Genomic DNA, 17,042 nt, shown 5'->3' on the forward strand with positions numbered 1-17,042 from the left:
TGTGTGGTCTTGGAAATCATAAAAAGAGAGGTTGAAACATTTTGATCTGGGAGGGAAAAGAATCCATTCGTTCTGCAGCGGGCCCCTCTCTGTTCTTCAAAGTTAATTAAGATTCAGCTTTGGTTAACTACTAAGGGTCTCATATACTGTATCTTCACTCTTTAAAACCAGAAATAAGTGCACTCTTCTTTAGCAACACCTTTTTAATTCACATTTGCTCTGGAGCCTCGTCTCAATAAGCAAACTTAATTCCACCTCTCAGAAAAAAAAAAAAAAAAGAAAAAGAGCCAAAGATATTCTGTTTCAGCAGCGTTTACGCTGGAGACTCGGTACAAAACAAAAAAGTAAAAGCTCTGCTACAAAAGAAGTCCGTTGAATGTAAAAAGAACAGTATTTGTTTTGGGGCCTCTTGTTTTAAATTTAAAATCAAAAACACTGTTTAGAAAAAAAAAAAAAAAACATGCCAATTGAATAGCAGAGTACCATATCAAAACCTTCCTATATATGTATATTTAGAACTAATAAAAATATTTCCAAAAAAAAAAAAAAAAAAATCAAAAGCATAAATAAAATTATGTCGCACATCTGTTTTCCTTCCTGGACATATTTGGATATGACTCCAGTTTTTCTTTTCTATCTTCAAAATATTGATATATATATATATATATATATATATATATATATATATATATATATATATAAACTTAAAAAAAAGAAAGAAAAAAAATGTTTGGTGAAATTAGAGCAAAAAGGAACCAGCAACAGAAAAGTGCATTTATTTGTACAATGATTTGCGACTCCTGCACTACCTGCCCTCCTGCTCCTCTGTTGCCTCTCCCTCTCTTGTCGCGCGCTCAGTTCCAGCGGAAGGAGATGTGACGAGGTCGGTCGCCTCCCTCCTTCACCAGGGGTTTGTGAAACTCCCGTCCCGCGCGCGAGTGGATGGCCGCCCAGCAGTACTCGCAGTAGTACTGCAGGCAGGTGACGTTGGCGCAGAAGAACGGCGCGAACTTCCCGCCGCAGCGAGTTCCCTGGCACTCGTCGCACAGCTGGTCATCCAGCACGTATGGCTTCACTTCCACCTGCAAACAAAGGCGGAAATGATTAGTTTTTTTTTTTTTTTTGCAACACGCACTTGATGTTTCTTTATACTCCGGTTCCTTCATCATTCCAAACGGCTGCCCGGGAGGGTGGGAAATGTATCTGAAAGCTTGTGATTTGTTTGGAAATGTAGCGACGATAGTCTCTGTCGGTGGACTACGACAGCTACTGGTATTATTCTTCAGAGCAAACACTCGTTTGTTCATTCATTGTTTTTTTGGCAGCACAGTTGGCAATAAGCAGTAATTGCAGCAGTGCTTCACTTCCCGGAGAGACAAAACGGTGTCACCTGTGTGACGTTAGCTTCTTCTTCTTCTTCTTCTTCTTCTCCTCAGTGTTTCGCTTCACACCAAGTCGCAACCTGCCATGATATAACCCACTGGTTTGCCATTTCGAAGCCTCTCGTCTGGTATTTTAGCCATCGTTGTTTGTCACTGTTGTTTTTGTGTTTCATATCGGACGAGCTGATCAGGAGGGAATTTAGCTAAAGGCTTAAAAAAAAATTTTTTTTTTTTTAAAAAGTGACTTTTTGAATGGAAATCTGTGGAGCAAGAGGTTTCTTTGGAGCTAGCCCCTTGTGGACATCAGTGGTAGTGCACTTTAAGACACTTAGAAAAGTGGTGCATAATAAATGTTTATATGTGCATGACACAATAATTTAGCTAGAAAACACAGCAGGCCATGTATAAAATAATCTTTTTTTTTTTTTTTTTCCATCTCATTTAACAGCAAATTCTTCACAAAGTGTTTTAACTTCTAAAATGCTCACCCGCCACGCCCACAAAACGAAAGTCCGGGGTGCAAAACTGGTGCAACGACACCACGCCGATATGAGGATTTTCACTAGTGTGTGTAATCAAGTTTCTGTACTTACAGAAGACCCAAAAATGAAGTCCATGTTTTTACAGTCTATTTATCAAACGCAAGAGCGAGCTGGGTGAACTCGTGCGCCTCTGGCGAGCTTTCCCGGGAATGTCACCACCGTCACCCAGCTTGTTGAGTTTGTAATACTGCGAATGCGAGCTTGTTGATAAGTGGGGCCACAGGCTTAATAATCATTGTATCAGTGTATTATTCATTCAGTGCATTTACATTTAGTGATATCCTCTCTATGTCCTAGTTTTTGTTGTCAATGACAAAGTCTGCCATTCCCTCACGGAAGTATGTCCGTAGTGCAGGTCACTGTTCTTGTTAGTAATTTCATCTAATTGATAAGAGCCTCACTGTTTACAGTTTCCTTTCCTACTGCTGTATCAGAGCTATATAAAGATATAAATATATAAAGATGTCACAGCAAAAGCAACGTGTTTGTCACAGACTTCAGTCCTTTCTGAATTATTTTTTTGATCGGGGATTTGATCAGTTTTAATTACTGCATGGAGTTATAAAACAGGAAATATTGAACTACATTTTCTGTTTTGACAAGTAATCACAGGTGTCACCAAATCAACCAGGAATTAAAACATCAACAGTTCAATTCCTTTGAGGTCCTCAGAGGCTTTTAGTGTCCAATAGGTTAAAAAAAAAAATAGTAACCATACATCTGAATGGCTTTTTAAGGTTGTTGAAGGGTCAAATAAGACGACTCGCTTCCACGATAGTTGCCCAAATGCTGGAATTTGTGGCTTTTCAACCAAATGTATTTCTAAACCCCTTTTCCTTCCTTTTTTTTTTTTTTTTTTCACTGCTCAGTGATGATCGATTGCACGATTAGAAGGTAAATGTCACTTTAAGGCACTCCTTCTACAAAATTTGAACACCAATTATGCAAATCTGAACGCTATATAGTGTTCATTCAGTACTTTATATCATAACGTTACCTACTAACACTACATATTTCTGCTGGGTTTCTGCTCAAGTTATCGTCACTCAGTTATTGTGCAAATGTGAATAGCATTTGTGTCATTTCCAGGCCATTGAAACAGCCCTGTAGATATTACTGTAATTCTTTGACTGCTGACAGCAGTGGGTAGGTCAGCGATAGCCTTAGCTCATGAGTATACACATACCTTATCACACAACTGTGCACCGTATCTGTGAGGCTCAGAAGTCGCAGAGACCATAGCCTTTTTCACAGAAGAAATTGTTTTCATGTCAGAGTAGGACAAGACGAGGTGTGACTAACAAATTTATTGATGGTTTAACTCCATTTAGTTGCTTCAGTTTAAATGTCCTGGTATTGCACATTCTGGCTCACTGCAACAGCAAAATGGAAAAAAAAAAAAAAAATCCTTGTGAGTTTTGCACCTGTACTTTTCCTACTATAACAAGTCAAAAGGTCTCCTGTTGTAGCTGACTTCCAAACAGCCGATAGAGTTATAAAGTGGGAAGGAGGCATTTCAGGCACCTTTTGTTCTAGAAGTAAAAATCCCATCCATTGTTCCCAAAATGTAATGCGACTCGAAGGTGGAGCACTTCTACACTTTGGATCAGCATAAAACTCTCCCGGCTCAGTCGTTAGCATTTAAAATGGCTGGTTCTTTGATTAAAAACTTCTAAGGTACAGGCATGAGTAGATACATTTTTTGGGGCGAGAAGTTACCTACAGAGAAATATCCAATCACTGAGTTTAAAATTCTTTCAGTACTATTTTTAATATCCGTACTCTGTCTGTTGTAGTTATTTTAATTCTACATTTAACGCTGTAAAAAAGCACGTACGACCATTCAACCTACCCTGTGTAAATGTATGTCAGGTAAAATAAATAAGAGATGTTACATTTTCAGTCCAGTGTTCATCTTGGACTACATCACAAATACTTCTCTGTTCTCTCTCTTTAGTAGAGAAACACATTTTGTGCTGTATTTTTTTTCACTCCAACAATTTTATTTTTTTTAAAACCTATCTCTTTGCACAACTAAAAAAAATGGGGCAAATGCAAGTTTGAGAGAAATAGAACAGGAAGTAAGGTGGGGGGGGCACATAAATGAAGAAAGAAGGGGGCCGAAGGGGAGAGACAGAGAAACACTGTGCTCCCTTTTCTCTCCACTCACCCGTTTATCGATTTCTCCATGCTGCAGCTGTACAAAGCGAGCACTGATAGCAGCAATGTAGCTCTGCTGATTAGAGAAGGCGACCCGCCCTGCTCCCTTGGGGTACTTCAGCTCAGGGTCTGTGTCGATGCCAGCGTAGCAAACTCCTCCGTAGAGGCGGTCCATGATCATGGCCAGCTCCACTGCAGGAAGGGAAGGGGGGGGGGGCAGTGGATGACGCATAGAATTAGCTCAACAAAACATTCACAAAAACAAGTTTGACGCATCGAAGAAGCATAGACTTAAGAACCCTGTAGCCTCTGAACACAAACACACCGCACATCAGGTTGATATGGGCTGTTTGGTCTGAGAGTTTAAACCATCAACATTAAAGTTTGATGGGCCAAATATGAGAGTAGAGCCCTGTGGACAGCTGCAACAAATCCCAACAAGCTTATTTACAGTCCTTGACTGTTTTTCTCAACAAATGTTAACAAATAATGATAATTAGGGTGAGATAAATCTGCAAAATTACAATTAGAGCTTTACTTATTAAAAAGTTGAATAGCAGTTTTTACTGTGACCCAATTTATTGCACAGGATCATAAAATATTTAATGTGCTGCAGGGCGTTATGACCTTGGTCATTTCTAGAGTAACAGCACGGAGGTTTAAAACAAGGCTACCAGTGGTGCCGACAACATGAATACACAGTGCTCATCACAAAAAAAATAGAAAAAGGAATTTAATATTCTATACAGCACAGTGTGCCACAGAGAGCACTTCCTGATATCACCAGTGTAGGTCAGTGCCTCTTTAGTTCTATCCTCTGGCAAGTCTAGGGCTTCTCTTGACTTCAATACCGGTTTCATGAATCATCCCAATTTAATGAAATCCATTTTAACAAAAAGAAAATTATATTACAGGTTGGAGAACAAATCTAATAAGATTTACTCCTGCATAAATGTATCAAAAGTTATTCATTTTAAAATGAAAACATTTCAGTGTAGATGTAGCCTCGGTATTTGGTACTGCATGACAGGGCATTTTTCAATACTCTGTAGTATCGAAGCAGTTCGGTCCGTGCTATAAATTAATCCAAGTTTGTTATCCAGCCTTAAGGAAGTCTAATTTTAGAATGAATACAAGCTGATCATATTGCAGTGTCTTAGGGAAAGGAGCATTCTCATTCTGTAATCTCAAATATTAGTAAGAAATTGAGTATGAGAAGAAAAAGATGGCCAATTATTGTCCTTTATTTGGATTTTTATATAAACATATGCAAAATGATATATCAAAAAATTAAGATATGCAGTTAAAAGGCAACTGAACATAAGGAACGGACTAAAATCACTGCTTTATAGTTGCAGTTTACATTTTTAAAACAGATTTTTTTTAAAATATAAAAACATCAAGTTGTAATGATAAAGTAGACAAGTCTTTAAATATGGATGTTATTGCAAAGAAGCTACAAATCCTAAAATGCGGATGCTCCAAACACGTCTTCAACCTGACACGAACTTTGACCACCAAAATCTAATCAGTTCATCGCCAAGTTCATTGTCCAAATTTAATGCCAAATTTGAAGAATTTTCTTCAATGCGTTCCTCAGATATTGCGTTAATGAGAATAAACATAATACCTCCGGACACAGCTGTCCTTGGGGACCAAAACATTTTTTTGTAGGCCTTTGATAAATGACTGAAAATATGGGAAAGCCACAATAACAAACACTTGAGATTCAACCTACATTAAACTTCAAATGTAAGTGTTTTCATCAAAAACACCCGTGATCTTAATTCAGCGGGTGAAAAAAAAGAAGCCTAAAAAGACAAACAGAAAAGTGAGGCTTACCTGCACGGAGCGGACGAGGAACTCCTCCCACAAAGATGGTTTTCCTCGGGTCAAGAGGCTGAGATCCGTCCATCACAAAATCGCTGTCGTTCAGGTTCCAAGGGCGGATCTGGACCTGTCACACACAAAGCCCACAGGCTTCAGCTCGAGAAATAAATTCCACACGAGCTGCTAAAGTCAAGTAAAAGTCATAGCCACCGAGTTTCATTGAGTTCAATGGTAATAGCTAGAGGTTTCAGCGAATGGGTGCGTGTGCGTTCCCACTGACCGGCTTGTCTTTGATGGTGGGGCTGGACACGCAGAGGTACAGCTTGCCGTCCTCCTCGATGCAGGCATCGATCAAAGCCTGCACTGAGCTCTCATCCTGGAACAGCAGGAAAGCGTAGCCTACACGAAATACAGCGGGGTTATTCAAGCTGCCGGGGCCACACAAAGTAGTGACACAGAATCGTGTTGGAATTTATTGTGCTGATTACTGTGACTGTATGTCTGATCACAACACAGCAGGAAGACATAAGCTTTTACAAACAGACCAGACACGGTTAACAACTGCTTCGGATCATAGCCTGAAGACAAAACCAGATTGCATAGATGCATGCAAATTGATAGTGGTAGACGGATACAAGGCTAACGCACACTGTCGTCCCCAAGAACAATAAAATCAGTTACCACATTTTTTGGGGGGGATAAATGATCGAGATCATCCTTTTACACTAAAGTACTGTTTAGCATTTCATAGAAAATTGAGCACAGTGTGAACAAGCTGTGATGGGAAATTAGGATACCTTTGGGGGGGAAATAGGATTTGCTCTCAGCTTTGTGAGGCCAATCCACAAACAGGTGTCCAAAACGCCGGAAACTGGCTGTTATCTCATCTGAAATTAAGAAAACAGAATGTTGTCTCATTGGCAGTCTGCAGGGTTCTAAAAAGACAAGACTGATAAATATTTACAGCACGAGTCTTTCCTCAGAAAGTATACTTAAGTGTACAGTAACATTGCCTCGTGTGTTTCAGGTGTCATTTTCTTAAAGTGTACCTAAAAGATAATTATAGAAAAGAACAAAGAAATAAGCCCGGGCATGAAGTCTTTGTGATCTAAATGTAACTGCTGTACCTTCGTCTATATCGGGGGGAAGTCCTCCAACAAAGACCTTGCGTGAGTAGCGTTCGACACGCTCTCCGTTCTGGTGTGGAAAGCAGTGTGGAGAACCCAGGCCCGCAAGACCCTGATCGCCACGCTCGTCGTCAGGGAAACCATCCTCCATCGGGAAGAGAGAGGAGTGCCCTGAAGGTGAAGAAGAGGGGAGGAGAGCAGAATATATTTATTTCCTGAGGAGAGAACAAGGTGTAAAGATAAGTAATGTCACAGTAATGACACTAGTTAGGGTAACTGTACATTAGCGCTTTTATTTCATAAGGCTTCATTCAATTTTTACTGCGCAGCAAGTCGTCTACTTGGTACATGGTGAAAAGGAAGAAGCAGTTTTTAGTTTTTGTTTTTTTTCTCAAGCTAACACCATTTACAGCATCACTAGGGATGCGTGAGGAGTGCATTAAAACATATTTTTATATCCTTGAGCACTCTGCGGCTTTCATACCCCATGGGGGGTATGAAATGTTTAACGACGGCAAATGTGTTCAATATTAAATGTGTAGAAAGAAAAGGAAAAAAACATAAGTAGAGGTGAATGGTAGCACACAAAAAACAGGTTAGCAGTGGCCCATCTTAGAGTAAAAATCCTCATAAAAGTCATGTTGCATGGAGATATTGCAGGTTGAAAGGCACATATAGTCATATCCAAAGGAATTGGACGTAACAAAACATAATGTGCAGAATGTCATGTTACGTGTTATTTTGACAATATTTATTCTTATGAACCACAAATGGGCAGCAACAGTCTATAGAGCATTGAACACGCATGCAGGTTATCACGAAAAACACAGTAGTCCTCTCGGTGAACAAGTCTAACTAGTGGTGTGCGTGTGCGTGTGTGTGTTAGTGTGTTAGAGGTTAAGCTCTCCCTGTTCTATTCCTGCTCCCATACAACCTGCCCTGAGCTGCTTTATAAAGATTTATGCAAGGAGTTAGCCTTAACTTAATGTGTGTGTGTGTGTGTGTGTGTGTGTGTGTGTGTGTGTGTGTGTGTGTGTGTGTGTGTGTGTGTGTGTGTGTGTGTGTGCGTACGTGCGTGCGTGCATGTCATGGCCATGTGCCTGCATCTGTCGCAGTGTCTGTAAATCACACGCAACACTTTGTGTGTGTGTGTGTCACTGCCTCATTGCATTTTAGCCACAGTCATTGTGGCACTCATTTGCATTGTCGGCTAAGGAGGGATAATCTTGCAATATGTATGTGAAAATGTGAAAAAGCAAGCAGAGTGAAGCATAATGAGAGGGGGGGGGAAACTTGAGGATGAAAGATGCACAAGATCACTTTGCAAGCTTATAACAAGGCTCGACACTTAAGACAGTCATGCAGACAAACATGTCACTTCACCGTACGCATACACAAAGCAGTCATTCAAAACTCATATGCAACCAGCAGCCCATAACCAATAAAATCATAACCACACGGCTCACTGTGCCAAAATCACTCAAAACATCGAGACCTATGCAACGGACAATATTCTGAATATGTAACATAATATATTCATGATAGTATTTTACCTCGTCTCCTGCTATAATTCCTGGCTGCATGTGGAATAAGGACAAATCAAAGAGGAGGATGTTTATAAAAGTTGCATAATACACTGTAGCAACAGAAGTGCCAGGTGGTTCATGACAATGGAGGGATGTTCCATTGTCAGCCTTTGATTTTGTTAATCAGTCAGGAATCATAATCAGCTTGCGGTATTGACAGCATACTTATTTCTGAACGCTAGAATGTAGTTAAGTTAAGTAACTTAAAATGAAATAATTCCCGTGGCACTAAAAAAAAGTAATGTAATTATTAATATTAAACGGGGCGACTGAAAGACAACATGAATCAAACTATAAAGGAGTGTTACACTACATGTATGTTTGAAGGAGAGAACTATAAAACTTGTGCTTTTACTTGACCAACCCGAGTTCCCCAAGCAGACCATTCTCAACCCTGGAAACATTGACAGAAAACCTGAACCTATAAAATAAGCAACACTGAAAAAGCTTCATACATGTCAATCCAAATGAAGGCTTTGGTAGAATAAATGTACTGAATTTGAGAGCCCTGTCAGATACAATAAAGTGAGGCATGTGCAGATAGTTAGGTATCATTCAAAAATGTTAGTTGTCCTTAGTTGTTGTACAATACTTTTTTTTGATACCAATTTTATAAAAAAAATCATTTTAAGAAAAGGGAAATGACACCTCTGGACCGCACACTTTACTGATGTTGCTTTAATGCCTCAAATGTAAAGAGTAGACACCAGCTAGCCCGGCTTCTTACAGAGAAGCCAGCAGCTGCAGCATGCGCCACTCATGCAGGTGTGTGGACAAAAACTGGTTTGAAAAAGAGTGAAATAAGGAGTTCTAATGTCAGATTTACTCGTACCGAGTGGTATTATCTACATTGGTTGGCTGTCCGAGTAGTATTAAATATGATAAACCCTGTATTGGCCCACTAATGCTGATTTATTTATATATTTACTTTGGTGTTAACATGGCAGAAGTTATGCATTGTAAAACGTAAACCTGTTAGTGTGGATGTTTGGATATACAAAATGTTGTACCAATTGACAAGGCCTTTTTCCACAGTGTATAATACAGAAGCAATTCAGTCGGGAGCCCTAAAAGCATTGAGGTTTGGTACCGAGCTCTTTGCATAGAAACATGCTCCAAGACAAGGACAGCAACTTTGTTTGAATTCGATTGCCAGATATGATTAGACACTCAACACTGGCTTAACAGCTGGGCAACTTATTCAGTTCACTCAGCGTGACTGAAAAGTACTGAAATAATGCATAAGCTTTCGTAAGCATGCAAACAGTGGAGGGAGACTAATTATGACCCAGAATAATGCAGAGGGAAAGGCGAATAACGGGAAGAAAGGATCCAAAGGCAAAAAAATTTAAGACACACCACACGTAACCAGGGAAAATTAATCTCAATACTTCCTTAAAAAGGCACCAAATGCGTCATTAAGGTCAAGCAGCTCTCGCCTGACAACAGTGGATGCAGGACAGTCTGAAGAATAAAAATCAGAATAAAATGTATTTAATATGTCACTATAATCCAAACATTCCTCAGGGCAGTGGTTTTGTAAGAGCGTGACGCTGATACCCGTGTAGAGTGTGGTAAACCATGGGGTGGGAAATAATGTTTCTTTGCAGGGAGCTGAAGAGAGAGAATTAAAATGTGGACACTGGGGAGATTTAAGCATCTAAAACTGTAAGTACATTGAGAGGATGAAGAAGTAGCCAGAGCACATAAGCAATAATCTTCTCCTCCCTCAGTGGACTGTCCAGCCCAGATGGACATTAACTCTGGGGGAAGGTCAAAGAGAGCTGGAAACTGAGAGAGAGAGAGAGAGAGAGAGAGAGAGAGAGAGAGAGAGAGAGAGAGAGAGAGAGAGAGAGAGGTGCAGGAAAGCAGATTGAAAGAGAGCACACAGTGCTATAAAAAGATGTGTGTGAGAGAGAGAAATAGATTGAAGGAGATGAAGAAACAAGCTGATAAAAAGCTGTGTGGGGGTGAGAGCAAATGAGAGTGAGTGAGCGAGAGAGATCAAGAGAATGAGGAATGCAATCTGTGTATGCTTATGAAGAGAGAGAGGGAGGGCTGGTGTGTAACCTCTATCCGCTGCCTATCCACTGGCACCATCTGTCTCAGGGCTTGATGACAGCTCCTGACCATGTGATCACACCATGTGACCCGGCAACCTTTTGGAAAAAAAAAACAACTAGCTGGCCTCTCAGGTTTTACACCCTGGCCCTGGACCAGTAGGCAAAAGCTATGACACCGCAATTAAACAATGACGAAGGAAATGGCCTGTATGCAAGGGCAAGGCAGAGGTAGCTGAATATTAAACTGCTGTTGTTGCACCCTTCAGCATATGAAGGGGAATTGCCAAGTTGTTGTTTTTTTTAAATCAACCAGAGAGATAAAACTTACGCCTTTTCTATTTGTGGTGCAACAGTACAAGGTAACACTATTTAAAAAAAAAAATCAGAATGAGAAATTAAATGTTCTTTATACCTTAATAGTTTTCAGAAAACATACATTCAGGAAGGTATTTAAAAGAAAAAACAAATAAAAAAAAAAAAAAGGACAAAATAGCCTCAAAATCGAAAACCTTGAAATGAAAGGCTCAAGGCACCCAGTGGTCTAAGACACACACCACATATCAACAATCGTCGCCTAGATATTTTTGACTGCTTTACAATTGTTTCTATGGAGGCATTTATTGTAAATATGAAACCATTTTATCAAACCAAAGGCCATTTTTCGGTCTCATTCTATCCCCCCATGTCATCATAAACCACTTCTTCTCTCGCTTTACACTCATCCTCTTTCATTCATCTATTAGTTTAAGGCACAAAGCCATCAGGAACAGTCAAAATGAAACCCCGTAGAGGTTGCAAAATTAGGTGAAAGGTCACAACCGAAAATGCTTGTTAGTTAGAACTGCTTTGAAGCGGGAAAGTGTGGAAATGGCAATTTTATTTTTTTTATGTTGGCATTCACAAAGCGAAGGAGGAAAAACAGGGAGAGAAACACAACTTTGGAGCTTGGATTCCATCCCAGGCAGGTCAAAGGGAACAAGAGGCTCGAGACGCAAACACTCAGGGTTCACCGTCCAACTATATCCACCTGCCACACTCAGTGTCACCTACATAGAGATTTAACTCAGCTTTGAGTTAAAAAAAAAAAAAAAATAGTCTGTAAAATTGGGTGACTCAATAATAGAAAACAGAAGTGGTTCTCATGAAGGACTGAGTTCTTAGTGCAGGAACTAGAAATGATCCCGTTTTTTTGGTTGTTTTTTTTACCTTTTTATTTAGCCTGCAAGGTGAGTGCATATGTTCAGATTATAGCGTGATTTTAAATGACAAAAGCGATATCTTCTTACAACGATATTAAGACAGCTTGACATTTGATCAAATGATGTTTTAAAAGGACATCTCTTCAATTTAAAACTAATTCATCAAAATAGTTATCTTTTAATTCTGCACACAAATCTTTGTGCTGATTTCAATCCCTGGTTTGTAACGTTACAAATAAGACCTTCGCGTGCTGTGCGTCGGTTACCATACGTACCATTGAGGGGAAGAGGGTTGTCCGCTCCGGGGTGGGGGAACCCCAGGCGACCTACAAAGGGAGACACAGAACAGAAGTATGTATTATATTCGAAGTTCTGACGTTACTCCTATGGCATCGGCCAATGTTTTGTGCCGATTTGTTATTCCAAACAGAACCCTTCTTTTAGTAAGAATAATGACTATGCCAATACACTGGGTGTTACAATTCTGATGGTTGTTGTAATGCCTCCAGAAATGAATGGCTTTATTATAAAATGGCAGCCACATTAGACAAACAATAGGAAGCACAATAGCACTACAACTACTATCAATTATCAATTCCTGATTTGGCGGAAGGCTCTGACACTCTTGATTATAGAAACATATGCAAAGACTGGCTGGCTGTTGGGCTCTTTTAAAACTCTTCTGCAAACAATGTGGGGACGGAATGAAAGGTTGGTGTTGCTGTGTTAGAGTTCATTGAAAAGGGTTTATACCGAATAGGCTTTGGCTGCGAGAGCTGTGAGCACACGGAGTGTTGCGACGACTTCAATCTCATTAGAAAACTACATTTGTGGGACACCAACCATTTCTCTAACTCTCATCTACCTCCATTTCCCTATCTGAACCTCGTTCTTTCTCTGAGCCTCATATCATACATTTTACATTGAGCCATTTGCCAGGGCCATCTTGCTCTCACACACACACACACACACACACACACACACACACACACACACACACACACACACACACACACACACACACACACACACACACACACACACACACACACACACACACACACACACACACACACAAATACATGTTGTGATGCCAAACAAGCTTCAAAGTTATGCAAGACCCGCTTGCTGCAGAGGGATAATGAGATGAAAGGGCTCAAATAGTACGACCATTGTTGTATGGGTATGGACCGCCCTGTGATTGGTGCATTCCGATGCCTGGGTCACATGGAAATCTGCAGGCCCCTCCCCCATACCTCGCCTATTGAGCCCCACAGAACAGAGAAAACAGAAACCAGGACGGACCACCCGTGGCTCCAAGAGATACTATGCTATTATATTATACAATATTAAAGAGATTTTCATACATTTAGGGCCTATTCATCACAATCAAAAAATAAGGTCAGTGAAACGTTCAACTTAATCAAAATCCAATCAGAGGTGCCAGACAAAACCAGATTATACAGACGAGCTCAGATCCTCTGGACTATAACTGCAGAATTCACAGATTTATCTCCCTCTGTAATTTAGCTCGGGATACAGTGTGTGCTGATAGTTGCACCACCCAAAATCAAAGTCCATCTGAAAACAACATGTCATTAAATTGTAAAAGCCTATAATGGTCTCTGAGGAGCAAGCGCAGGCTTATGAGTCCACCACATCCCTGTGTGTCTGCAGCGTTGTGTGTGCCCCCTCTGTGAACCTTATTTGCATGCTGCTGGCTGCTCACACATACAGTACAGTGACAGCTAATGCACATGCATGCAAAAGCACACACAACGCAACGCAACACAACACAGTGCTGTGTGTGTGTGTGTGTGTGTGTGTGTGTGTGTGTGTGTGTGTGTGTGTGTGTGTGTGTGTGTGTGTGTGTGTGTGTGTGTGTGTGTGTGTGTGTGTGTGTGTGTGTGTGTGTGTGTGTGACTGAACACAGAGATCCTTTCTGTCAGTCAGGACAATGCTGGAAGCGATTCAAAGCCACTTCTACTGTAGACATTTTGTCTCGCCTGTTCCCTTTGCTTCATTGCTCTCACTTTGTTCAATATGTTGAGCTGGAATGAGAAATCGGTGCTCTGCTTATGTGCATGTAAATGTGCTTGTGTATGGATGCTGTCTGTGTTTATTATATTTGTGCGTGAAGGTTCTTGTGTGTGTGTGTGTGTGTGTGTGTGTGTGTGTGTGTGTGTGTGTGTGTGTGTGTGTGTGTGTGTGTGTGTGTGTGTGTGACAGAGAGCGGTGGAGAACGAGAGTTGGCCTGGAGAGGAGACAGCGCTCAAAGAAAATGTGCTGTAATTATGTTTTTCTTTTTACGTTGCCGTCAGGGAAGAGGGAAGAAGTCACTGCTACACTTGGCTCAGCACTGTACAAGCCTGAACTATAATTATGACAACGAGGAATAAATAGTATGAGATTCTATCGCAGGCCAAGGGATACAAGACAAAAAAAAAAAAAGATAAGGAACATTGGATGGGTTGTGTTGTGGTGCATCAAGTGAAAGCAGTAAAGAATCTGAAAAGGCAGACGAAGAACAGGTTGATTGAGAGGAAAGATAGATTCGTTGTGATGCAATATAGTGGATCGAACACGGTTGTATTGTAAAGCATAACAGCTGTATCACAGATAAACCCTACCACACGAGTCAGAAAAGATAAGTGTTGCAGTGCAAGTGGACGGAGCATTCACACAGGAAGTTGGGGTCAGAATAACTTATAAGTAATTTCATCATATTTTCAAACCCTGCGTGGTTTGAGTCCTAATGAAGCAAAAGCTTCGGCTTTTTAAATTTCGAAGAAGATTTGCTTTGTGTTGTGGTGCCGAGTTCTTGGAGCCAACAGTCGTAGAAAGAGTCTGTGCCAGCATGGCTGGAGCTAAGATACCAGAACGTGGCTAATGAGGTAGCCTTCCTGTCTTCTTCTTTTAATATAGAGGGAAGATTTACGACGGTTTGACAGCAGAACATTAGATCACAGCTGGGTGTTGCTGAGCCTAGTGAGTCTGAAGCTGAAATAAATGTATGGTCATGGTGAGGTGTCATCAGCTCAGAGTTTTCACTTATTTTGTTAAACTGGTGTGTGTGTGTGTGTGTGTGTGTGTGTGTGTGTGTGTGTGTGTGTGTGTGTGTGTGTGTGTGTGTGTGTGTGTGTGTGTGTGTGTGTGCGTGCGTGCGTGCGTGTGTGTGATTATGAGACGAGGATTGATGCACGTCTGATGTTGGATTTTCATTTTCTGTTCATTAGACACAAGCAGGCTCTAAAAGGAAAATATTTTGTGACTTCCCTTTTGCGACTTTTTTTTTTTTTAATTTTTTTTTTTTTAATAAACTGAAGTTTGAGGTCATACGGAGACCCCAGTTAATTAATGTACACTGCTTAAACCATTAGATTGTTTCAACCTAACAATGCAGTTGTTTTCTCGGATTAAGCCTTGTGATCTATGGAACTACTAAGAAATATGGCTGACAGCTTTAACCAGTGTGCCCCACCCAAATCCTTTAAGCTCAACTAAAGCCTTGAGAAATCAAAGGTGTTTCCTTTTAAACAACGAACATTACCAGAACTACTCCTACCAGTTCCTCCCTCTTAGGCAAGAGCTAATAGTGGCCACAGTATTTTCTGTTAGGCAAGTCCTCTCTAGCTAGAATTAGTGAGTTGCACGCTTTAAAACAATTAACAGTGGCTTGCTGCTGCATTCAATAATCCATTTCTGGGTTACCATTGATCAATACTGTTGAGCTTGTCTGTTAAATCTAAAATGGAGAATTCGCTTTCTTAGGCAATTACAAGTGTGAGCCCCTACTTTGTAACGTGTGGAACATATTGGAGCCGAGTTTATCCTCCGATATTAACCTATCGCAGATACCTCTGTATCTGTATAATATTGATATCAATATCAGAATTGTTTTACTCCCTTACTAACCGTCTCAGCATCAGCCCCGATATCCGTCGAGCTCTGGAACGTGTGTGTAAAATGCGTGATAGTTATCATTAAATCTATATTTTTTTTTATGGAGCATTAAAAAGCAAGAACACAAGGACTGATCTCTTGACCTCTAATGTAATCTAAATCCTACATCAATTCATAGGCATAGGCGTTGGCTATCTGAGACAGATGTTTCATTTCACGCTTATTATAGCAGTATGGTGGAAGATATATTCTTTTTGGTTGATAGGTACACAACCGTAATCAGTTTTGTATCTCACAAAATTGCCCAACTTTGAGGACATAAATAACGTTATCATCCTTGAGGATGGGAGGCTCTGCAGCAGTGATCATTAGAAACTAATGATGGCAACAGCTTCAGTTCAAATCAGTAGGAGTCCTTCCATCTCTCCCAAATCCCCTCTTAACCACGAAGCCTAAGTCTCCATCGTTCTCTCTGCATCTCCTTCTCAAAATGCGTGAGAGAAAGAGGTCACGCTCACTGCACCACGCTCAGGCACACTGCAATGAAAACATGTTTTGTTTTTTGTGTGTGTATTGTTTTTAATTTATTTTTATTGTTACTGCAAGTGTAAGGGTGAGACAAAGAAGATGAAGACAGTGGTGTGAGCTGACTGATACCCAGACTGACCTCTTATTATTGTTGATCATTACACCAAAAGTAGGCGCAGTGTCAAGATGTCTGATCTGTGGAGGAAGTGAAACTTCTCTGCTAACAACTGAGGTGTTATTTTGTGAATAAGTGTGTGTGTGTGTGTGTGTGTGTGTGTGTGTGTGTGTGTGTGTGTGTGTGTGTGTGTGTGTGTGTGTGTGTGTGTGTGTGTGTGTGTGTGTTTAATAGCTCCTCATTAAGTGACACAATCATAACTATAGAGAATTGTGTGCTCACACTACTGATTTTCTTTTTACAGCACTTTGCATGAAGTGAATTAATAAATGAAAACTTATTTTCAAAGCATCCACTACTTTTAGCACCTAATACTTTTTTTCACAGTACCATATATGTTCTTTTTTGTACTCTACTAAAAGTGTTTGAGATGATTTGTTATTATTTTGGTGCTTTCGATTTATATTTTGACACAAATTTTAAGGGAGGTGATACATACCTTGGAGGAATATTGCACACTAGTCACGTACCGGCCAAAATACTGAGAAGCACGGTGATAATAATGTGACCATCTTGTAGCTAAATGTGTCATTTAACTGTACACTAT

The 17,042-nt window shown here is 40.3% G+C and overlaps 1 protein-coding gene across 2 annotated transcripts in view; it reads right to left on the bottom strand.

Annotated features, from left to right (window-relative positions):
* Window positions 1-690: 690 nt before the first annotated feature.
* cpeb4b (cytoplasmic polyadenylation element binding protein 4b) overlaps window positions 691-17,042 on the bottom strand; it is a 30,892-nt gene continuing 14,540 nt past the window's right edge. Inside the window, exons 4-11 of one of the 2 annotated variants that reach the window (XM_069718346.1) lie at window positions 12,165-12,215; window positions 8,595-8,618; window positions 7,042-7,212; window positions 6,712-6,801; window positions 6,195-6,313; window positions 5,927-6,041; window positions 4,095-4,276; window positions 691-1,082 (exon numbers count right to left, since the gene is read on the bottom strand). In XM_069718346.1, the coding sequence (XP_069574447.1) occupies window positions 855-1,082; window positions 4,095-4,276; window positions 5,927-6,041; window positions 6,195-6,313; window positions 6,712-6,801; window positions 7,042-7,212; window positions 8,595-8,618; window positions 12,165-12,215 (980 nt within the window). In that variant the 3' untranslated portion in view covers window positions 691-854. The remainder of the gene's footprint in view (window positions 1,083-4,094; window positions 4,277-5,926; window positions 6,042-6,194; window positions 6,314-6,711; window positions 6,802-7,041; window positions 7,213-8,594; window positions 8,619-12,164; window positions 12,216-17,042) is intronic. The other variant, XM_069718356.1, reaches the window with a different exon arrangement.

The sequence above is a fragment of the Brachyistius frenatus genome, unplaced genomic scaffold, assembly GCF_029030835.1.
Source record: "Brachyistius frenatus isolate BFR_SWC_R1_liver_20210118 unplaced genomic scaffold, ASM2903083v1 Contig_5, whole genome shotgun sequence".
Classification (NCBI taxonomy): domain Eukaryota; kingdom Metazoa; phylum Chordata; class Actinopteri; family Embiotocidae; genus Brachyistius; species Brachyistius frenatus.